At 43.5% G+C, this 24,605-nt stretch overlaps 1 protein-coding gene across 7 annotated transcripts in view; it reads left to right on the top strand.

Moving 5' to 3' along the window:
* Window positions 1–24,605, top strand: part of LOC137184541 (neuron navigator 1-like) — a 108,238-nt gene that overhangs the window by 33,917 nt on the left and 49,716 nt on the right. For 6 of the 7 annotated variants that reach the window (XM_067592309.1, XM_067592313.1, XM_067592307.1 and 3 more), the window contains 3 exons: window positions 4,008–4,826; window positions 17,162–17,264; window positions 18,872–19,198. In XM_067592309.1, coding sequence (XP_067448410.1) covers window positions 4,008–4,826; window positions 17,162–17,264; window positions 18,872–19,198 — 1,249 coding nt within the window. Of the gene's footprint in view, window positions 1–3,569; window positions 3,760–4,007; window positions 4,827–17,161; window positions 17,265–18,871; window positions 19,199–24,605 lie in introns of those variants that run through there. The other variant, XM_067592314.1, reaches the window with a different exon arrangement.

The raw sequence follows: 24,605 nt of genomic DNA, 5'->3' as shown, positions 1-24,605 counted from the left end.
GATCCTTCCTCATCCCGTCCTCTTCCTCCTCCTCCTCCTCCTCCTCCTCTTCTTATTTTTCTCATTACTTTGTTTTCTGCATCATACTTTCACATTCTCTCTCCTTTTTCCTCACCAGTGGCATCCAGTAGACTTCTTTCATGGTCCATGCTCTCCTCTTCTGACGCGCTGCCTTTTTCTCCAGCTCTTATTCTCAGTTGCACTCACGTCATTTTCTTCTCACTTCTCCACCCCGTTCACGCTTGTCTCATCTTTAGAACAACTTTTTTTCCCCTTTTAGTTACACAGAAAAAGGCAAAAACTAAGAGGAACTAAGAGGGATTGGGTGACAACAGTGAGTGGGTGAAAGTGAAAATGCGTGCCATCTGCTTAGTGGAATGGGAACCGTTCCTCTTAAGAGTTTAAGGCGTTTTGATACAATTAGTCACATTCAAAGCAGCATCACTTCTCTCTTCTCTCGCAGTACTTTTCCTTTCAAAGCTGGAGACCTTGTATAACCTTGTAAACATGCATATAATGCACCACACAGTGTCTGTGTGTGTGTGTTCGCTGGCTACTTCACATGACTGCTCTGTAGAAATATAGTGGCGAATCTGTTCCAAACTGTTTAGAGATGCTAGGGCAAATATACTCATGCAAAGCACAGAGACACCCTGCCTCTCTCAGCCTGGCTGTCTCTCTTTCTCTCTCCCTCTCACCCCTATTTCACTCTGTGTTTTCAATCTATCCATTCATCGCTGTATCTCTGCCTGTCCCTCTTACCCTTACTTAAAAGTGTCTTTATGTGTGTACGGAACTGTTTGCCCGTCATCGTAGCAAATTTCCCAAGGCTCCAGCGAGTGGTCAGCCCACAAACGCGTTGACACCCACACAAACACATGCCTCTGTAACATGCTGAATGTGTGCGTCTGCTATGTGATGAATGTGTAGGCTAATGCTGAGCACTGGCACCCATCACACCCTGAAACTGCCAGCTTCTCTGATGTCAGGCCAGACTGCTCAGGTCAAACACCCTGCGCAGACAGCATGCTGTGTGTGTGTGTGTGTGTGTGTAGAGCGAGAAAGAGAGGTTAAGTAGAAAGACAGCAAGAGAATATATGTTTACATCAGACATATATTAAAGTGATTAGACTGTGGAGCCAGACAGACGAGTACTGGAACAAACAAGTAGCTGTGTGCTGCCATTACACACTTCACCTGTGTGTGTGTGTGTACGTGCTTTCAAGAGCATTAACGTGTGTCTTTGCCCCTCGTGCATCTGTGCGCCACACAGACTGGCCTTGTACGCGGCCACTCTCGTTTGACTAACCTTAATCCCTCATCAGGGAGGTATAAGAGCTGACGTACAGCACCTATTAGCCTTAAATTACATCCCTTACCCCCTACTAGCCTGCTACCAGCCCCCAGAGCCTCCATAACTGTCACCATTCAGCTCTGGCCTCAGTGTGGCATTACCACTTCAACATTGGCCCTTTATTAAAGTTTACTGGTTCTAATTAATGGCTTTGGCCATTACACAATAAAACAGCCAATGTATGTCTGTGTTTTTGTCTGCTACTGAGCTCCTGTTTTACACACACTCATTCAAGGCCAGATGGATGTTAGGTTGGGGGCAAGTGTGCCATACATGTACCACATATGTGTGTGTGTGTCATTTTTAGGTTCGATTGGCGACAGTTTGAGTACTGTTGAAAAATGAGCTGTTTTTTAAAGTACCACTCAAATATTGAGTGTGGAATGTGAGCAAACAGGACATTGCTTATTTTAGCTCTGGTTTAGTGTCAACCGATTTATGCAAATGTAACAGAAAATGGGCATTAGCTCAACAGCCTGCTTGTTTGAATGCTAGTCCTAACAGCTTGAGACCTGATAACATCGTAGCTGCAGGCATAGCTGCTTGCATACAGGAGAAAGTGAATTGCTCTAATGGTAATACATCCAGAGCATTAACACTCCACCAGTCCAGCTAAGAACTGTTCTCTGTATACAAATTCAACTGCAAACAGTTGTATTGATTGTTAATGAGTAATGGTGGACTTAAAGTTGCTTTTATGCACTGCCATCATTACTATTGCTAACGGAAATAAAGCCAGATGAGAAATGAAGGCATTAAGCTATTTCTCTGTCTCTGTTTATGTCTCTCTCTTAACGGATCTCCACCCAGCCCTATTTGTTAAGTGGAATTACAGGAATAGATTCTGTAGATATTTAAAGCAAAGGACAGGGATAAGTTGATGAGGAAAAGGATGGAGAAGAGTCAGAATTACCCCTGTGTCCTGCGTTGATTGAGATGGAATGTCCAGAGCATTGAGATGACGTAGTTGAACGTGCCAGAGCTAACTGAGTCCCTGGATTGGAGCTTTGTCTTCTCTGGCCTTGTCTCATCAATGTGACACACTCGGAGAGACAGACCCATGCACACACATGCACACATACACATACAAGGGAAGACAGACAAAAATAAAGACACCAACTCATTCACACACCCACACATGTGCTTGTTTTAAACCACCACGGTATCCTAATGGTTGTGCTGAGGGATGGATGAGATTGAATCTATGAATCTATAACCTGCGAACTTAATGGCCTCCATATCTATATTAACTGGGGGGAATAGGGGAGGGGGGTTTACTGTAGGTCTGGAGGAAGGAAGGAAAGGAAGGGAGGAAATGAGAAAAGAGCAGTGGAGATGAGTGAAGAGCTGATATGATGCAGGTGGTGGGTGTGATGATCATTTGGGGTCTGTTGGCTCCTAATTGAAGCAAAATTAGAGACAGACCTATCTCGTTGTTTATTAGGGACTGGTTAACGCGTGTCCTGTTGATCCTGCAGTCACGGCTGTTCTTCAGATAATTTGAATCAGCTTAATCATGGGTGGGCCTCTCGAGATTACCACACATAAGAGAATCTGAATGCAAATGGATGAATAGAGCAGCTAATGTGATTATGAATGATTAGATGTGCGTGTGTGTGTGTGTGTAGGGGGTCTTTACTCTGGCTGCAATATTTGGCAGCCGGGATTATTCGAGTCACACGCAGCTGAGCTCAATATAAATACACTTTCTTTCTCTCTCTTCTAAAACAAAGGATGGGAGGAGAATAAAGGTGGAGAAGAACAAAAGGATTATCTGACAAAAAGTGGAAGAGGAGAGCAAAAAGAAAGAGTGATTTAGAGGATGTGAGAGAGAAAAAAGAGCCGTTATTGCAACACAGGAACAGGGAAGAGCTGAGTTTATACAAGATGCTGGTAATTTATCGCGAAGCCCTTATGTTCGCACTCACTGGTGCGCAGCATAACACAGCATCTGCGGTGTGTGTTGGAGGGAGAGGGAAAGAAAGCGTGAGAGAGAGAGAGAGAGAGGGAGGATAGGCAGATGAATCAGCCAGTGGAAGGAGAGAGAGTGAGAGACAACAAGAAAGAAGGAGGGAAAGATAGAGGAGGAAGAAGGAGAGGGGAGGGTGAATGAGCCAGCGGGGGTAGAGTGAGCAAACCAGCGAGTGAGGGAGGAGAGAAAGGGGAGGGGGATGTTGCTGCTGCTGCTGCTGCGACTGTTTCTCCTGTCAGTCGGCTGCCGCTTGCCTGGCAAGCAGGAGGGAATACAGAGCGAGAGAGAAGCAGAGGTGGAGACAGAGAAAGAGGCTGATCAGCGCTGTGTTTTCTGTTAGCGGCGCTATTGTCATTTGTGAGGCGCAGACACGCTGTGAGGAAGTGGATTTGAGGAGCTGGACACAGATCTGCAGATCCATGGATTACCAGCAGTGAGTAAAGGGGACTGCTACTGCCACTCTACTAACCCACTCGTCATTTTCAGCAGAGGGGTGAACCCACAATCTTACACAGTGGGGAGTCCGACTCAGTCTGGACCCACTAGAGGGAGAGAGACAGCAAACCAGACAGTCTCTGCGTTTTTACACCTTCCTTTCTCCCATTTCTCCCTCCATTTCTTTCTGTCTGCTTGTGTGTATTTCTGATTGTGCCACTGATGCTGTTGCTTGGCTCTCTGCAGGAGGGATGCTGGAGGCTAATGTGGCTAACATTAGCATGACGGCTAAGCCCAGAGAGCCGGACCTCAGGTCTCCTGCTGTCTCCAGCCAGGATACTTCAGCCCAGGCCATGGCCTCCAGGAAGCCCCCGGCCAAGCCCTCCGCTCTGCCCCAGGGACCTCCACGTCCCTCCGGGTCAGAGCTTAAGGTCTACCGGCCAACCTCCGGATCTATCCCGATTCCAATCCCCAATCCGTCCAAGCTCCGCAAGCAGCGATCACTTAGCAACTTGTGTGTGCTCACTGATGCCGAGAAGAAGCTGCACCTGTACCAATCTCCCAAGTGGAATGATGATACAAGCAAGCCTGGCACTGGCGCCAACAAAGCAGGCCAGACTAAGACAGCTCAGGCTGGGGGTGGGAGACCACCGCTCTCCCGGACCCTTTCAAAGTCAGAACAGTCTCTTTTTCAGGGGAAGCCCAAACCTTTCTGCTCCCCAGCTGTGACACTGACCAAGCCAAGTCGAATCCCTGCCCCTGGTAAACCACGGGGACCTTATGCAGAGGTCAAGCCCATCAGCAAGACCTCTGAGGCGGGCCAGAGTGTAGACACAGACCCTGCTGACCACCCAACTAAGGCTAACTCCAATGGAGCTGGGAGCACTGGGACTAATGGCAAGAAACCAGGAGAGAAGGGGAGATCTGCAGCTCTGTCACCAGAGGAAAAGAAAGAGAGGAAGGGGATAGAGGGAGAGGATGATAAGGCCTTTCTAAAGGTGGATCCGGAGTTAGTGGTGACTGTTCTGGGGGACCTGGAGCAGCTGCTCTTCAGCCAAATGCTGGGTGAGTCCACTACAGTATTTCAATCCCTGATTTGCATGAGAACACGCTGTACAGGGTCAAACATGAGACCGACATCATTTAGGCCACAATTATGTCAACAACTTATTGGTTCAGTGGACATTGAATAACATAAACAAACCCTGTGACTGTGCCATACTATGTGAACATCACTCCTCTCCTCTCCTTTCCTCTCCTCTCCTCTCCTCTCCTCTCCTCTCCTCTCTCCTCACCTCCCCTCTCCTCTCCTCTCTCCACACCCAAACCGTTCCCTCCAGCTCTTGCTCTAGCTCAAGCATCAACAGTGAATTTTAAATGAGTGCGTAATGTCAGTGTGTTTTTCTAAGTGCTTTTCACTATACCATGGTAGGAGCCCTTTCTCTATAGGTGAAAATCCCTCTGTTTACAACACCGTAGCAGTGTGCTGTGCTGTTTACATGTGTTAAATTGATTTATGTTGTATGTATATTTGTGCTAGCACTGTGCTCTTCTGCGAAGCAGCTGAAGTAAGCATTTCTCGAGGTTTGACATTGTTTTGTTGTTGATTCATTAGCTCACACTGGAGTGTTTATTCCTAGTCTCATCTGGCCTACTGCCACAGTGAGCTAGATTTACTATATTACCCGATCAAATACCTCCTTCTTCTTTTCTCATTATGTCTCTATCTCTTGGGTTTTCTTTCTCTGACTCACATCCAACATTGTTGGAATTGGAGCTTATTTTAAAATTGAAAGCAGTCCGCACATGTATGTATCAATGTGTGTGGTAGTCAAGAGTCCAAACTGCATGTTTCATGTCATTTTTACAGTCTCAGCAGCTCCTGGCTCACAACAAAATCATCCATTCGTTAATAAAGGCCGTGTGAGTGGGGCTAGTGGGGAGCGTGTTGTCAGTCGGTAAATAAAACGGCTGCATATTGAGTCAGGCTCCGGTCACAGTGGGCCACATATTTAGCCTCGCACCACTCCCTCACCGCCCTTACCCCTTCCCTTCCTCCCCCCCTCTAGTTCCATTGATCTCGAGGCCACTGACAGATGGTCACTATCCACCCCCCCCCCCAATACACACACACACACCTCCTCCCCCTGTTACCGGGGGCAACGTGTGGGAGGGGAGAAGGGAATCTGAGGGGGTTGTGGCATGGGCAGGTAGTTAGTGTGCTACCACACACTCACACTCACACACACACACATGTAAACACACATAAATGTGCACACATGCATTCACACAGTCATTCACGTCTGAGGTGAATGTACCGGGACACATTGTGTATCCAAAGCTGTAGCTAATAGGGGTGTATTGTGAGAATGATGACTGAGTCTGTGACTAATAGGTCGGATCAGAGTCTGAATTTGCACCTTTCGACCATTATTCATTCATACACACTCTCTGTGTTTCTGTTTTCCTCTTTCTGTTGCTCGTTTTCTTTCAATCCCTCCCTCTCAGCAGGAGCAGATAGCATCAGAGAGCGAGGGAGATGCCAGTGTAGCAGGTCATTATATCTGGAAATCATTTTCTGTCCATCATCAACCCTCTCCCTGTCTTCTTCCTCTCTCCTCATTTCCTCTTTCTTTCTTCACCGGACCTCAGCTTTCCTGCTGCACCAGAGCCCCAAATCACAGCTTGTGTGACCTTGCCCCTGCAGTCCTGCGCGCGCGCGCGTGTGTGTGTGTGTTTGAACTGTACATGGAGTGTAAGTGTGTGTTTGTGTGGTGTGTATCTGTGTTTGACCTTGTTCCCTGTTCTAGTCCTTGTTGTGATGTTGCTGGCCACACCTACCAGGTGGGAGGACAGGAGATAAGGATGGAGAAATAGACAGAAGGAAAGAAGAAAGAGGAACAGAGTAAGAACTGAGATTCATTGGGGGGAAACGTCTGTCACAGAGGGAGATAAATGATAAAGAGACAGAGAAAGACTAAAAGAAAGAGATACTGGAGTAAAATCGTAGTAATAGACAATTATCCAAATTTATATCTGGTATCCCTAGTGACCGAATGTAGCTTTGGGTCATTATAGTCTGCCACAACCTGCCAGAGGTTTGTCATAAGAACCACAGCAGGTGTGTGAGTAGTTGTGTTTTGTACAGTCTTGTGTTTGTGTGTGTGTGTGTGTGTGTGTATGTTAGGGAGAGGTTAATTGTAACTTGCCCTGTAGCTTGCGGCTGTGGGCTCATCCTTTATCATATCTGCTTCTCCATTTCCGATGGGACGCGCAGCTAATTGGTTTCTGCTCTGTGTGCTCTGTCATAGGAAGATAGATTATGGATGTTCAATGGATCATTCCCAGTGATCCACTCCTCCCCTTCCCATATACAGTCTCACCGTCTCCTCATCTGACTCCTACATACATGAAAGTGAGGTGCCCCTGTGCTGTACGGTATTATATCATGATAAATCGACCTTAACTCGGTCATAGGCTGTTACCCTTGTTATGGAAGCTACATGTTAGCTGTTAGCTCTGTATGCTATAGGGAGTAAAATGTGTGCTTGTGTGTTGTATGTGTCACATTGCGTGACATCTAGCAGCATGCACTGTGACACTGTCCTTTTGAGATTAGCCTACAGTGGTAGGCAAAGATAATGGAGGATGCCACTGAGGTCTAATCGGGATGTATAACCCAAGACCCTCCTACACACACTCAGTGAAGAAAGTAAAAAAAAAACAATCCAGGATATTTCAAGGGTAGGCCTATATGTTTATCTCAAGAAGTGATTTAGGATTAATGTCAGTATTATCTGTTTTTCTTTAATCGGATATACATGTATAACCACTGAGTAATGAAGAGCTTTTTGTTAATTGGATTTAGAGAATTACTTGACTTATGGCTGTAAAGGCAGCAGCTCTGGACTTGGAGCAGTAATTCTCCCCAAATGCAGCATGTATTAAAAAATACCTTGTTAACCGTATTAGCATCTAGGTTAGACTCCAGTAGAAGCAAAGATTAATGAACTCCCTTTGTAAACTCTGCCAATAAAATGAGCGACCTGAATGGCACCTTGTAAAGAATATACTGCATAGGCTACCAGGGTAATGTAAAGCACTGAACCTCAGATGTGTCCCACTAATGACACCTCCCGGTCCCATCCAGCACCCATAATGAGGTGTGTGTGAGAGGGTAAGCTCCCTAAAGCAGTGGCCTTTCCCAGCATGGGGCAGGCACGGTTTAGAGAGGATCCAGTCTAAGACACCAGCAAGCATTCGGATTAGTCCTTGCATAAAGATAATGAGAAGATTCAGCCCCCATTCCACTAATCACAGATCTATCACCCTGGAAAAGGCCAACCATCAAGACTAAAATGAATTACAGATTAAAGCCCAAAGGACATCTGTTTGGATGGAGATTTGGGGAATTTTACTTTATGAAGGATCGGATAGAGAATATACTGTAGATTAAGGTTAAAAGATTGGAGTTGTTGGATGGAGAAAATGGGGTGACTGTGCCACTCGCACGTGATCGCGAGCGCACGCATGCACCGACCACGGAGACTCAGCAGAACAGAACGAAACACAACGGAGTGACACATGAATGCTCATAAAGGAAGCCGTGCTTGTTATTTTAGCGTGATATTGTGCGTGTGGGCATGTTCGCGCGATTGACGGTTGCTCCTGCCTCCTCGTCAGCTGTCTGTGGAACAATAAACCCTAGAGAGAAATCAGCAAAGCTTAAAAAACAGACACACAAACAGGCACATACAAGCCCTGTTCAAGAGAACTTAACAGCGCTGCAGGAAATAACAACATAGTGCTCCTCAACTGTCCAAAGCTCACACGCTCACTTTCGGCGTGTGCCACATTCAGTCCAGTGATATCCTCTCCTGTCTGTTACCTGTATCCAAACTTTTGGCTGTGACAGGGTATTTTTCATGCATACACTTAGTCGTCGTCCCCCCCCATTGTGATCACAGTGCTGAGTCTCTAATGTGATGCGGGTGCGGTCAGAGCGGCTACGCTGACTGAAAGATTCAGGGCAGTCGTCCTCTCATCTAGGAGGTGGTGACAACCCAAATAAACACAAACGCCCAAGGAAAGTGAGAAACGAAGCATCCCTCTTATTCTCTCTCTCTTTCCCTCTCCTCCCCTCTTTCAACTCTGATGCGAGCTGACGGGTAGCAGTGGTCTGTCACCAGTCAGACAGCAGAAGGGATATTTATGGTACGAGTGTTTCAGGAGGAGGACAGAGGACATCTTTTTATTGTGACAGGGATTTTGTCACCAGGAGAATTCATAGACAGGCAGGACGTTCATACATCTTGATGCACGTATGATTATGCAATTTTTTCCCCCGGTGGTTGTGTGTGTCTGCTATGTGCATGCGTGTGCATGCGTGTGTGTTTACAATGCTTTGTGGTCACTCTCTAAGGACTTAATGCAGGAGCCATTGCATTAGTGCTGTCTGCTTCCTGCCATTCTCCTCCTAAATCATATTAGTACTCTCTGTGTTTTTGTCCCATCAGCTCTTACACAACACACACGCACACACACACACAAATCACTAAAAAACAAGTAAGTCTATATTTGATTTATTAGGATTTACAGGTATTATGCTGTTATGCTTATATTATGTATAATATACTCAGTCTTTCTCTGCAGACATCAGTGTAACAGTGACAGGGCTCTACTTTTTCATGTTTGTATTGAATATTGAAAGATTTAAGTGCTGGAGCACTCACACACTTACAATAACTTGCCTACATTGAGTGTCATGGGACAATTACCTCAAATCACTACCAACTATGCAAGTGCTCAACTTAAATATCATAATGAAATATAGACCTGGAAATAAAAAAATACATCCTCTTTAAACTACAGTATATAATATTACATTTAGGGCTCTGTAAGTGATTTATTTACTGTACATCTAGTTAGTAATCTTACCAGACATGAATAAATATCTGGTATATGCTCAGTTTACTGATAAAATAAAATGTAGCCTCTGAACAGATATTGTTAAAATATGATATATTACACTTAATACTTGTGTATGTGAGAGATAAAAACAGAGAGAGAGTTATGTAGGCCGCCTTGTGATGAGGAATACTTTCTGTTCTATTTGTGCTTTTTCTCTGATGAAAGGCTTTAGATAAAAGTGCCAGTTGTTACTGATGTAGCTATCTGGATGTTGTGGTTTCTGCAGGGAAAAAGGTGTCTCTGTCACACACAAACACACACACACACGCATATACATATCTGACCGAATGTTATGACGGTATAATGGTTAGCTTACCCTGGTGACACGGCTAATGCAGCGTCAGTGGTGCGGGCTGCAGCTAAGCCAACAACAAGGAGCAAACAAAGATGTTACTTGGGAACAGCTATTCATAACATCTCCTTTGATCCTATTTGTTGTTGAACTATAAATATACTGCAGGTCTGATCAAGTCATTGGCACAGGCCATCATCTGGGCACAATCCAGCTACAGTGTGACTACAAGCAGTGCAACAAAATGGATAAGTAGAGTCAAGGAAAAGCTAGCAGTGGGCTCATAAAACCTTTATTTCTGGTTTTATCAGCCCATTATTGCTTTTTGACAGTGGTAGATTGTTCAGGAATAATATGATATATATGAATATCACAATATAAAATTACATAAGCTGTGATAGAAGATGAAGATGATACAGAATTAGCCCTACTATTAGAGACAGACAGCCAAAATCATGTTGAAAAGACGTGCATTTTAAACTTATACGAGTGTGTAATTCTGCCCGTGTGCTTCATTGGTAATTTGGAACATTTTAGTGGAGACACTTAGCCGCTTAGCTACTTGCTGTCATCAGTTCTGCAGTCTCACCCGTCACCTTATTAACAGGCGCTGCACACAGAACGCGGCCTGTCTGTCTGAAATGTGAGAGCGGAGCTGCAGCTGGGTTTAAGCACATCGTAAACTACAGTTCCACAGGAAACAACTCTCTAGAACAAAAATATACCCATAACATTGCCACACATTATGGTCTGCCTTGGCTCGTTGCTGGGTTTATTTAGTATGTGTGTAAGTGTGTGGCTGTGTGCTTGCTTGAATGTGTGTGTGTGTGTTCGTGACTCATTCTGGATTTAGATTGGTTTTGATATAAATTCAAGTTGAAAGTTTTCAGGCGTACACAGGAAGCACACGACGTACAGATGAAAGTGCTAGATATTTGACATTTCACGATGCCAAACACACATCCGTCAAACTGGTTAATTGTATTTTTCCTCCAGGTGGTAATTTTTTGACAGCCTCATCTGCATGCCATGTGTGTGTTAATGTGTGGTGTGTGTGTGCTTTAGATTGTGCCTCTCTTCATCTCTCTCTCAAAGCACCTCACACGTTTAATCTCATCCAGTGCAGCTCGGCACAGAGGAATCACACACACACACACACCTCTTTGTGTTTTTAAGCGTCATCAGGAAGGCTAGAGGTGAGATGTTCTCTCAGTGTTACCTTGGTGAGGTCTTGACCTTCTTTTCTGAGAAAGTAAACTTCTCTAAAGTCACTTAAAGCTCCCCCATCTTCCCCTCTAAGCGGATAGCGCTGTGACTTCTAAGCAGATAGGGCTGTGGTTAAGGAGATATGGGGAGTGTGTTTATGTGTGTATGTTTGGGTCAACGTTCAGAGCCAGGTTTGGGCTGAGAGGATAAGAGAGAGAAGTTTAAAGGTTTTAACTCCGCACTAAATGCTGCACAAGGGATCCTGGACCTTCGTATGTTTTTTTATCTGGCTGTCCACTTGAATGTGAGTATGTTTCTGGGTAAAGTTCAGTTGGCATGTTGGGTTTTAGGCCATGCAAGAGTTTGGCCCACCACTTTGGTCCAGATTGAAATATCTCAACAGCTATTCAGTGGATTGCCGTGAACTTCATGGTTCCCTCATGATGTGTCCAAATGACTTTGGTGATCTTCTGACTTTTCCTCTACCACGAGGTTTACATTTGTGGTTTTGAACTGAAATATCTCAACAACTATTTAACGTTTATGTTCCCCTCAGGAGGAAATGTAATAATTTCAGTGATCGCCTGACTTTTCTATCTACCCATGCTAACACATTACACTAAAATGTTGAACACAGTAAATGATACCTTGTAAACATCAGCATGTTAGCAGTGTCACAGAAAGAGAAAAAAAAGGAATTAATTTGCATGATTTAGTCATTCATGCTCTCAAATTGGTGATTAATGATCCACATAAAATGCAGAGCTTTCACATACTAACAGTAATGCAGTACAAAGTGAACAGTAGTGCTTTGAGATAAATGCTACCATACTTGCGGTCACAAAATTCTGTCACAGCCTCACAGAGCTGCTAGTCTTGTTCTCTCCTTGCTCATCCTTTGTCTACTCTTGCATAAGAGTTTCCAATTTTAAATGGGTTTCAACACAGTCAGCTGCCCCTTACCACCACCGACTGACTCCCAACATGTGCGTTGACACTAATCATTCAGTCATGGGAGGATTTTTGCATCATCTATAGCATTTGAACCAAAAACTGCCGAAAGCGGGTGTACACAGATGTAATATTGTGCTCTGATATGTTTGTAAAAGCATTCATATCACATCTCAAATATGATCTTCAAGGGCTCTAATATCCTGTTGCGACATCCCGGTGAAGCGGATGAACCTTTAGCGCACGTGTGTTTGTGTTTATATGTGGATGCACATTTGGGCGCATTCGCGTGTGTTTGTCTGCCCTGTCCAGATGTGCAGGAATGGCTGTATGTTGTAATGCTTCCTGTTTTGCAAACCGTCTGAGGTCAGCGGAGGGCTGAGTGGAGATCGAGGGCAGGGAAAGAGAAAGAGAGAAGACGGGGAATGAGAGCATTAAGCTGGATGATCACGTCAAGCGAAATGAGAAATAATGAACCGTCTTGGTAGCTCCGCAGTCTCACATGCATATTGTGACAGGTGTACAGCATATCTAGGTTATCAAATGATCTATCTTTGTCTTTTCTTTCTGTTCATTCACTGAAAATTTTCTTGAAAACAGTATGAGGTGAAACTGCAACAATAACAATAATCACAGAGGTTTGACAAGCATCCTGTTTGTGTGATTCTTGTATTTCACTTGTCAGGAATGCAGTGATTATTGTCTTTGCAGCAGACAAACAGCGTTTTAGAAGCTGATGACTATTTTAAAGACTTGCACACTTTGCTGGAGGTACAAACACTTTATGGTGTAGTACCAGTGATGCTCAGACACACCCATCTATCATGCGATAAGGGTACTGTAGCCCGAGGAGGGTTATAGTGACACTAACATATGTGCGCACACGTGGACAGGACAGGGACAAATGAAGTCCGGAGGGAAGGAAGGAAAGAATAGAAACGGGAGCCATTACTCAAACATTCATTCATATTCCGCAAAACTGACGCTCTCGCTAGTTAAGACACACACTCTGTGTGGGCAGATGTATAAGCACAGATTTATTAATTTACAGTCACTACACAGAACCAAACTGTCAAGAAAGAATGCAACATACAAACACATCTGCACATACTTAAAAATGTCAGACTATTCCTGCAAGGACAGAGCCATTAGTGTATCTTTGGGGAGTTTCTTTCTGTCTAATGGAGAGGAGAGTCAAGCCAAGAGAGTAAACCAAGCGGACAGCAGTTTCTCTCATATTTTTTCACATCTCACTCTGTCTTCTAGCCATCGGACGTCCACATCATGCAGCTTACTCTCACCACTTCCTCTACTTTTAAAGAATAAGACTGGCTTTTCAATGGCAAATCTCATTAAAAGAGCCAAACCAGAAATGCACTTATCCTGCTAACAAGTGTAGAGAGAGTGTAGACTGATATAGCATATTCCTCTGTGACATACGCCTCCTCTGTTGTTTCTAAAACTAAATCAGCTAAAAGCATCAATGGGCCACACTGTTGCTCTGCGTGACATTTTTCTTCATTACAATGAACATGGACACTGTAGTTTATTTGAAGTCATTCCCTCATATACAGTCATTGTGCTGGAAATACTCACTGATTCTTTGGGTAATGATTGCTAAAAATGATAGCGCCACTGCTTTTTTGGAAATTGCTTTTTAGAAAATAATAATGCTATATATATATATATATATCTATATATGTAAGTGATGCTTTTTTAAGGGTTTAAGTCCTCAGTAGCAGAAAATGGCTTAGAGTAGGGAAATTGAAAAGCATTCAGAGTCAGAAAAACATATTGATGGTTTTTTGTTAGAATAATGGCAGCCTCATTCTTAACAAAAATATATACTGTGTTTGTTAAGAAAATGTCATGGCCTTCACATTAGAGCATTCTGAGTAGTGTTTAAAGCAATATTAGATTTCTGTCACACGTCTGATCATCAGTCTGTGTAAATATCTGCCTACACTTTTCTGTCTTTAGGGTTCAAAAACAAACTCATTGACACTGCTGCTAAGGCAGAAGCCAGCGATTCTTCTTTATGGGCTTGTGACCTGACCACACACAGCACACACACACACACATACACAGTAACAGAGAAGAAGGCAGTGCTTCTCTTTGCAGCCATTGTAAATTTATGCTGTCTCGCCAATTGTACTCTTGTTCTCAATATAACTGCCAAAATAAAATTAAAAAAAATCCAGGCCTGCTTGCGTCCGTTATAACCTTAACCTTAAATTTCTTTGGCCTCTTCAAGTCTATTTTTCTGTTTGTTGTGTCTGTTTTGGCTGAGAGCAGACTCGCATTAGGATGCAGAGGTTGTCCTGTGAATGCAGTACATGGGCACACTTACAACAACACTCTCCCTCTAACTTGCTGACTCTCATTTCAAGAGTCTGAGTGGGCCATTATGAAAGGCCCCTCAGCTGGTTTCACAGCCTCTTCAGAGTGCGAGTGTGTGTACACGAGTGTATCGAGGAGAGGCAGGTGGAGCGTACCGTCCCAACATGTACACACCACATACACATGCACACAAGCATTTGTGTACACACACACACACACACACACACTCAGCTTAGACCAGATCAGTGTAATTCATGTGCACCCCTGGGGAGCTGCTGGGGCTGACAGGGATATTTGCATCCCTAATTCCCCCCCGCCCTCCCACCACCACCACCACCACCATCATACCCCCTCCCCATGCCAGCTGGGACCACCAGAGCCAGGGCAGAGGCGGGACAGGAAGTCTTTCACAGACATGCACTCACACACACACAGGCACATGCACGTTCACGCAGACCGTATCTAATCAATTTGACGCCGATGTTAAACAAAGCTCCCGTTTAGGGTAATTAAAATCGCCCAATTAAAGCCTGCATGTGTGTGTCTGAGTGTGTGTCAGACTTTGTCTGTGTTTGCATGTTTTAGTGTTTCTTTGTTCCTGCTGAACCTTTGTTGAAGCTGATTACCAAAATTGACATTTTTAAAGCTGAAATGTGTCTCTTTACAGCTTGAATTTCCACATTTTTCCCTTCACTACCTTTCAAATGAGCACCTTCAGCTGAACAAAGTAGCTCTATTTTTGTAGAAGTGTTTTTTTTTGTTTTGTTTTGTTTTTTTGCAGTGTGTGAATGTGTATGTCTGTGTGTGAGCAGCAGAAGGTTGGATCACAATTACTTCATCATCTCTCCACTGAGCTGCCTGTCCCCAGGGCTGCCTAATCAATTGTCTATGTGGCCATTCTCTTTTGGAGAAATCAATCCAGCTTCATAAATCGGGTCTGGTGTAAGTGTTCCTCAGTGTGTGCATGCGAGTAGACCCACTGTGTGTGCGTGCGCACGGTATTGCACAGTCTGCAGCTGTTGTTTAGATTGACACATGATTTGCCCTCCTCGCTCAATACAATGGTGTGTCGTCCCCCCCCCTTCACCTCCTCACTAGCCAGCTGGACTCATTCATAGAAGGGATGGCTGTGTGTTTACAGTGTCATGTGTTTTTGTAGATTTCTCCTACTTGTTATAGTTAAGATTGTTTTGTTTTATTGAAAAGTACTGGAAGGGAATTTATTTTGAGTATTAAACAAAATAAATAATACAAAAACTTGGCTGAAAATCAGACTATTATACAAAGATTCTTTACTTTCTACTAGGTGTTGACACCACAACAACGAGATGCTGTTTACTTATAGTAAATCTCTTGCTGTGTTCATTAGGGAGTCAGCTGGCTAGTTCTAATGACTTACTGAACTGGGTGAACAGACTGGCCCACATCTTACCATTATAACTCTTTTAACACCATCCCCCCAATCACACATAAATACACATCAGAGAGTAGAGAGAAGGGAGGGCAGGGGTCAAGGTTATGCAATGCAGTTTAGGTGTCCTGATTAGCTTACTGTCGATGTGAGTCTATATGTGTGTGTAGATTTTTTCTTGGTTCTCAGTGTGAGATCGGAGTCATAGCTTGCAGCCCAGACAGTTTTATGATAATAGCAGCAAAATTCAGAGCAGCATTTCATAACAGTAGCTCAGATTGAAACACATTTTGATATTAGGACATTCCTGAGCATGATTTCTAAGCGGTTGAGCCATTTTTGGTGTTGCGGTAGCTCAAGTGTTTTGAAGCGATTTAGACAATCTTGTTGTCTTTCATTGCATCCAATCTTCCAATCCCTTGGGGGATTGTCTCAAGACACAAATAAACACACACACACACACACACACACACACACAACAGCAGTCTGGCTGAATAGCCCAGCATGAATCTATGTGGCCCAATCTGAGCAGATTACGCCATATTAGGAAGGGGTGAAATAAATGCCAATGTGTCTCCTGGTGGGTTTAAGTGAGAAAGGCTTTTGGTTTACCACAGGGCGAAGGGGCACAGTGCAATGAGTGGGCACCAGGGCATTGTGAGGTATGATCCAGTCATCCATGTAGACAGACAAGCTGATGTGACTGTGCATTGACTAAGTGCTACTGGAGACTTGTATTGTTTTAAAAGTCTCCTCTGTTGTTTTGTCTGTCTGACTGGCTGGGAGCATCATATTTAATTTATTTCTCTCCACTGTCATCTGGCGAAACAACCGCTCTCACTGCCACTATTATCTCTGGCATGTATTTTCCTTGTGAGTCTCTCTAGTTTCATCATTTTAGCCTGTCCCCCCGTTTTAGATTTATGTTTCAGGCTTGTTTTGATGATTAGGTTTAATCCCAGATTTTGGCCAGTGGCAGGGATTGAACATTATATGATTGCCATGACATTATATGATTGTCAGTCTGTATGGTCATCTTTCAGCATGGACAATAGAGAAACCTCCGTGATCAGATAATTCCTTTCATATTTGGCCATATTTCTTTCTTTCTTTATTATATGTATATATGTAAATGTTTGAACAGGTAGTCAGTGTTTTTTGTAACCCACTAATTATGTAACATGGCATTTCATCTTTAAAATATCCATATGTGTGTGCCCACTCCTGTAGACCCGGAGTCCCAGAGGAAGAGGACCGTGCAAAATGTTCTGGACCTTCGACAGAACCTGGAGGAAACCATGACCAGCCTGAGAGGGGTGCAGCTGAGCCACAGGTCAGCCACACACACACACACACACACACACACACACACACACACACACACACGGCTGAATAGAATTGCACAAAAGAATTGGAAAGAAATTACAAAACAAACAAGCCAGGAATTGTTTGTAAAAAAAAAAGGAACAGCAGTTGAGATGGGCAGATTCTTATTGACATTGCTAACAGTGTGCTGGGGTGTGGCGGTTAACTGCCTGTGGGTTCTCAGATCAATATCAGTATTCCTGATAGACCAGTAGCCGTTACTCTGTCATTTTCTGCCTGCTCTGCTCTCCCTTTGCGTTGGTTAATACGGAACTGAAGCAGGATTAGTTCAAAGCTGACTTCAAAGCCGACCCTGCCAATGAATGCATACTCACGACTCATATTCGTACACATACACAAGACATGCAATAATGCTCTGATTAAGTGGATGTGAGCGTTATGTGTCTCCTCTCTCTTCCTCTGCTTCCTGTCTGTCATTGACTGGTTTTGGTTGCGTTCAGTGCGTCTTCAGGTTTTGTCCTTGAGAGCTTCCCCTCCGTCTGCCTCTCTGTCCGTCCTGCCATGTATCCTCTCTCTGTCCCTCAGTGGGAGCTCCCTACATGAGGAGCAAATCAGCAGATGGTTCCCTGCTGGAATACATTTCCTTTGCCATTTATACTTTATTGTACTGTTATAACCTTGAATCACTCCCCGCTGTCCCTAAAGACATATTCTGCTTTGAGGCCTTAAGTCTGTCCGCGGAAGTTTCCTGTGCAAACAAGATGTCATATTTCCTGTGAAAAACGAGTGTTTTAGAGTGTGAGATTTGCATGAATTAAACAAATGGATTGATGATAAAGCAAATTGTTTTGTCTACACATGTTTTCTCTGATATATATGCATAAGAAAAGCCATTCCAACAAGACAAGTAGCATCCTCGCTCTCACCCTCTCTCCACTTCCTTCCTGCCTGTTTATCTTAGCGCTTAAGCGTTTCATTTGAAAATGTCTCTATTGATGGTTTTTCTAGACATGATTCTGTATCCTGAAGACAAGATTAATTTTTAATGTTGGAAGCACATGCACCGTACTGTCACCCACTCTGAGATGAGTAACTTTAATATGCTAATTCTCATCATTCTCAGCCAAGGCAGGCAGCCTAAGCAGTGATGGGCTGTGCTGCTTTAGGACGGGAAATACATGTTATTGTGATATTTGTGTAGGTGATATTTGTAGACTCCCACATAAAGTGACAGTGCTATGCAGTTTGAAGCTTAACGCACAGTACAGAAGAACATAAAAGCATGTTTGCTGGCAGGAAAATAACATGAACAGACACACATATTACTTATGCATCTGTACAAATATACAAAGGCACATCGCACAAACATACACAGACACCTGGCAACTAACGAATCCCTGAGCCCCTTCAGATTTTTTGCTAAAACCAGGAAGGCATTATACAGTGAGATTCATGTGAGAGAAAAAGATGCAGTAGAGGTGGTTGGATGGAAGAAGCAGATCCTAAGCTGAGAAAAAAAGAGGAGATAAAGCTCTTGTGGAGCTCATTGCTGTGAATATTTCTTATTTTAATCACCTAAGAAAGTTTAAACTTCATCTTTTTCCCATCCCATAGCTGTGTCGAGGGGACCATGTGCTATGACAGCGACGAAGCTGCTGCGTTCTCCATTTCCAGTTTATCAAATCGCTCCTCTCCGTTGTCGTGGCGCCAAGGTCAAGCCAGCCCCCGTCTGCAAGCTGGTGAGGCCCCGTCCACGGGTAACACCCAGTCAGAAGTTCCCATCCGGATCAGCCACAACTCTCGTATCCACCTTATCGAATCCCTGGATGACTCGGATCCGTCCCTTCTGAAGGGAGATTACCTCAGCGACAGTGACCTCGGCGGGAAGAGCCCAAATGAGGATGAGGAAGATGATGTTGATATTGATGATCTGGGGAATGGGTAAGTCTCTTTTATGAAAGTGATGAGCTATCATAAGAATACTTCATGAGCACATGACGCTGCTGTCTCATTAACAATCCTAGCATTGCTTGTGAGGTGAATCCTGCCACCTCCCAACTGTTACAACCCCACAGCCGCACTCAGGCGTGCAGTTACTGGTTTACCGGCATGACAAAGCCTTGCTCAGCCCCTCTGTAATGCATCACAAGCCCCCTCTCATGGTGTCTGCCTTGACACTGGCAGCTGTAGCCCCCCTGGCGCAGCTGGCTCTGCCGTTGTCATAAAACAACCCTCTGGCAAAGTCCAGGAATGATGTCACCATCAACAGGGCCCCCTCGGAGAGATCATCCTGTCATATTGAGCTGCCAGCTTTGCCATGCGGAGGACCCCTCACAGTGTTGGCTCACCAGAGCCCCCTGGCAGAGTTAGAATGCAGATGTCTTTGGAAAGCTGGTACCTCAGTCTGCCCAGCTAATGTGTGATCAGTCAGAGATGTCAAGGTCAAAATCAGTTTTGTTTTTAAACGAGCTGTCGATTCCTTGGATCAAAAGGTTTAATGTCGAGATCACATCAGAGACCAGAAAGTGACTTATTTCAGCTTAGATTATCTGAAATGTTCATTGGTATGCTGTGTTGTGTATGCCTTTGTCTTTGAAACTTTGTTCCCTGTTATAGACGCCTTTTAAGGTATTGTTTCTCACATCACACATACACACATTTCTGTTCAGTTCATACTGCCTCCACATGTCATTGTCTCTAATAGTCATTTGTTAAATGCCAAATAATGGAATATGAGGAATGGAGTGGAATAATCCCAATCATGTGTTTGGGTGTCCGCCAGTGTGTCATTTATGACAATAACATGACGAAACATGTGTACCGTTCCTCTGTGAACATACAGTGTGTTGTTGTTGTTGTTTTTCTTTGACGATGGAATCAGGTCATAAGACTGAGCATCTGGTCACTGTTGTTAGTGTTCAACTTTATTATTTAGCTCCCTGAGTCCTCGTCAGTCTGTCTGTCTCTCTCTCTTGTGACTTGATGAACAATGTAGAAGTTGTGTAAGTTGTGTTCCTTGGTTTTGGTTTGTTTTGGAGAACTCGCGGCTCTCCAATATGAAGGGGTATGACACAATTTTCACTCAGTTGCACATGCAGTATCATGTTTCACTGACCAACTCTAAGCTCAGCAAAGAAAAACACATTATCTCATCATAAACTATGAATCTTGCAGTGTGTATGTGTAAAGCTGCATGGCTCGAACAACTAAACTAAAAAAAAACCCCTATTGGCCACAGATTGACATCTCCATGGTAACCACAAAAATGCAACCCCAGTCACCAGGAAATCAGTTGCAACACAGTCCGGTTCCCCATAGCATTACTGTGTATCTGGCTATGGCCTTCAATTAGTGGTCCTGCAGGTTTATGGTGTGCTTTGTGTGCAGAGAGGCAAAGAAAAAGGCAACATTTTTTGGCAGGCTAAAGGAAAACGATTGAGAAACAGAGATGAGAGGCAGACAAGCAGACAAGCAAACAGCAAAACAGGCTCACAGGCTTGAAGCTGTTTTTTTTTTTTTTATCTCTGTCTGCTTCAGATCAAATTGATTTATTCAAGATAGTAAAATAAATGTTGTATCATGATGTCTTTACAATCTCTAAAGCTGCACTAAGTGAGGCTTCAGGCAAGGGATGATATATTGTTAACATGTGTACAGTTGAATGCAACTAAGGACTATTTTCATCCTCAATTTATCAGTTGAGGTTCCCCTGATAGCTAAATAGTTAACACACATGTCATTTAACGTCCCCAAGTTGACTCCAGCCAGGGAACTTTTAAGTAAAACTAAATGCTCATTCAATAAAATATAAGAAAAGAAAGGAAACATGCCCATCATAAGTTCCTATAGCCTAATGTGACATTTTCAAATTGTTTTTTTTACATCCAATCAACATTTAAAACCCTGAAGATATTCAGTTTACAGTGACGTAAACAAAGCATTCAAAAGGGTGAAACCAGCAAACATTTGGCATTTTAGCATTAAAAATTACTTAAACTATGAATCACAAAATTGTTGTCTATAATTTGCCTGCAGCGGCCTCAAAGTGGTACGCCTGCGCCACTAGAGGGCAGGCCAGTGCTGCTGTTCCTCCTTTTCTTGCTGCTCTCTCCACCCTGTCAACCTGAAGAAGCCCCATGCTGGATTACTCTCCCTTACCTCATAATTTATTACACATCCTCATCCATAATACATAAAGGCACTAGCCCTGTCATCCAGAGGTCACACTACAGTACCATATCTCATCCCACCATATATAATACATAGGACTTCCCTACATACATTATGCATCACAAACACACACATGTTCTTTGTTTGGGTTATGTAGTCGTTGTCTCTTTGTTCTGTTAAAAGGAAATGGAAAAGGAAACTGTGTCTTCGAATACTAGTTTGGTCATAAACATATACGGATGAGCTGGATTTGACTTATTGTGAGTCACATTGTGAATCACTTGAGTTATACTATATAGGCATGAATCACTTTCACATGCAAAGGTAAGTTTACTGTGACTGTACCGTGACCTGCCTGACACACAGAACCTATACAGACGCACACACACACACTGAGTCAGGACCTCTCATATCAGTTGTCCGTTTCCTGTGCTTTTCTAGACCGGGCCTCTGTCTGTCTGATGAGTTCCACTTACATCTGGAACAAGACCGCCCCCAGTATCCCCCCCACACTCTCACTCATACAGACGTAATTCTCACAGGGGAACAGGGCGAAGGGGTTACGCTCTCCTGTGTGTGTGTGTGTGTGTGTGTGTGTGTGTATACTTAATGTAAAACAGTAATGAGGTGTGGTCCAATGTAGGTTGTGGATTTACACCTTGACAGTTTTAATGGTCAGGACTTAAATCTGAATCCATCAGTGTTTTTTTTTTATAAACAATGAGTTGCGAAAGAGATTGCTGGCAGTGCCAAAGAAACATTTATCAAATCTACAGCTATATAGAGCCTTTTAATACTTTGTTTTGATTTTATGGCCCATTTATTGTACAGTTCAGTTTCATTTCTCTCATCAATCTGGTTCCAGCCGCAGCAGGCAGCTCTTTTCAGAAAGCAAGCTCTGATAATTCTACCTGTCCTTCACCAAAGGACAGGCAAACAAAGTTAGCAAAAAGTTGATGAACAAAATCAAACATATAACAAGCTAAAGATCCAGATATTTATTATTTATTTCAGAAATAAATCAGACATACCAGCCCAGACATGTAGGACTCCAATGGGATAGTAATAATAATGAATAATAGTACATTTAAATTGTACTGCACTTTTCATTTGCAGTGAAGCTACAGCGTTAACAACATATAACATAAATAGAATAACAGGATGAAAAAGCCTTCTTGAATAGAAAACGTCTGCTGGATGTGTTTGCAGGCTATTGCTTGTTAAAATGTTAGCTAACTTTATATGTTGATAATATATCAGGGCTGTGTGTATGCCGTTCTGGTTCGGAGTTCTTCTGCCCCCTAGTGGCCAAAAGTATAAGTGAGGTATTCCTCACCAACCTCCTTCCATTACTACAAGCTTTAATGCCTGCAACTGACTATATAGTGACTATTTATTGTCATATTATGATAATAGAGTCAAGCAAACAAGTTGCAGTACATGGGTAACCCCAAAAGATAACTAAATGTAATTATTTGTCATTAGTGGGGTTTTTTCTTTATAACAACACTTCTAAGTCTTTGTAGCACTGTTAAATGTTTGAGAATGTATGGGGAGGAAATTGAGCGCATCTTGAAATATCTATGGGCAGTAAGAAGAGTACTGTGTCTGTGTGTGAATGATTATATGGCCAAACCGAATGAAGTATAAAGACTACATAGGTTTCTGAGCCTCATCTGGACTTGATAGTCAGTATTGATTGCCATTGTTGTTGTTCTGCTGGTGATAATGGGCTCAACATGCACATACACACGTATCGATGATTGGATGAGCGTGTGGCTTGTTTTCTGCCCTGCTGGGCGCAGACGCTTTTGTTTCCGGATGGAAGAGCTCCTATCCTCAGCGACCTCCCATTAGTAAACGCAAGGTTTCCATGGTTACGCTGCGAGACAAGCTGGTTCACTGCACTAACTGCCTGAATTATGAAAACATTTGTTTGGAGCAGCACAAACACACTTACACACACACACACACACACAGACACACTTTTATACACACACACACACACACACACACACACACACACACACACACAAAGCTCCCTGAAGCTTCTGAGAGTCTGCAGGTTTAAGTGTTTTGGTTTAGTGCTGTCTGCTTTCTAGAAAAGCAGAACTGAGATGTTCACAGCACAATACAGAGGAACTTAAACAGAAAGAGGAACGTTTAAACAGAGATGTACTGTGTTTTCAACATAAGTGATACCTGAAATGGGCTTTGATATCATCAGTTGTTACTTTTGCTTCATGCCTGCCACTAAATGTTTGGTCTTATTCAAACACTGGAGGTCATTATCCGGCCCTTATCTGATGGCAATCTGACCGTATCAATGGTTAAGCGCTTCTAATTAGGTGTAACTCAATAGACCTTGTGATTGCCTCTAAACCTTATCTCCAGGGGGACAGGGCTGTCAAGGGTCGTTACTGAAGACCACACTCCAGACCAAATGCATGTGTGTGTGTGTGTGTGTGTGTGTGTGTGTGTATGGGTGTGGTTGGGTGTAGACAGCAGAGTTTTTCCTCTCAGGTCAAGCTCAATTCTGCTGTACTCTAACCCCATCTACTGGCCAAAAACTAGAACCTCACATACACATCCATGCATTGCACACACACACACACACACACACACCAAAAACACACAAACACACACACACACACACACGCACACACAGAGTGAGAGGGAAAGAGAGAACCTAACGCAGCCTGACACATCTGATTAATAAATTCCTATTCCTACATCTGGATCCGATTTACGTTACAGGTGATCCACGCACTCACTTACTCACTCTCTCCCTCTCTTTCTCTCTCTCTCACACACATTCACCCACTCACACCCACAAACACACACACACACACACACACACACACACACACACACACACACACTTCCTTCTGATGTGATCCTCAGTGGACACACCCAGGGTTTCCCTCTTGCTAAGAGCCAGATCTTTACACCATGACTCATACTGCGGTCACAGACCCCCTCCCAAAGAACAGCATCACACTCTCCCGGACTCTACACACTGCCACAACATAAGCTGTGATCAAAATGGACTCTCATTATATACAGTGGGTGTAAAGTAGAGAAAACTGCATTTTTGGCCTTTTTAACCTTGAGATGAAGTTGACAATTAATCTTTGACACTCAGATGATTAAATTCATCACAGCCATGTTCCCCATC

Source organism: Thunnus thynnus, chromosome 6 (assembly GCF_963924715.1).
Source record: "Thunnus thynnus chromosome 6, fThuThy2.1, whole genome shotgun sequence".
NCBI lineage: Eukaryota > Metazoa > Chordata > Actinopteri > Scombriformes > Scombridae > Thunnus > Thunnus thynnus.
The sequence above is the reverse complement of the archived record's forward strand: the minus strand, read 5'-3'. Positions and strand labels throughout refer to the sequence as shown.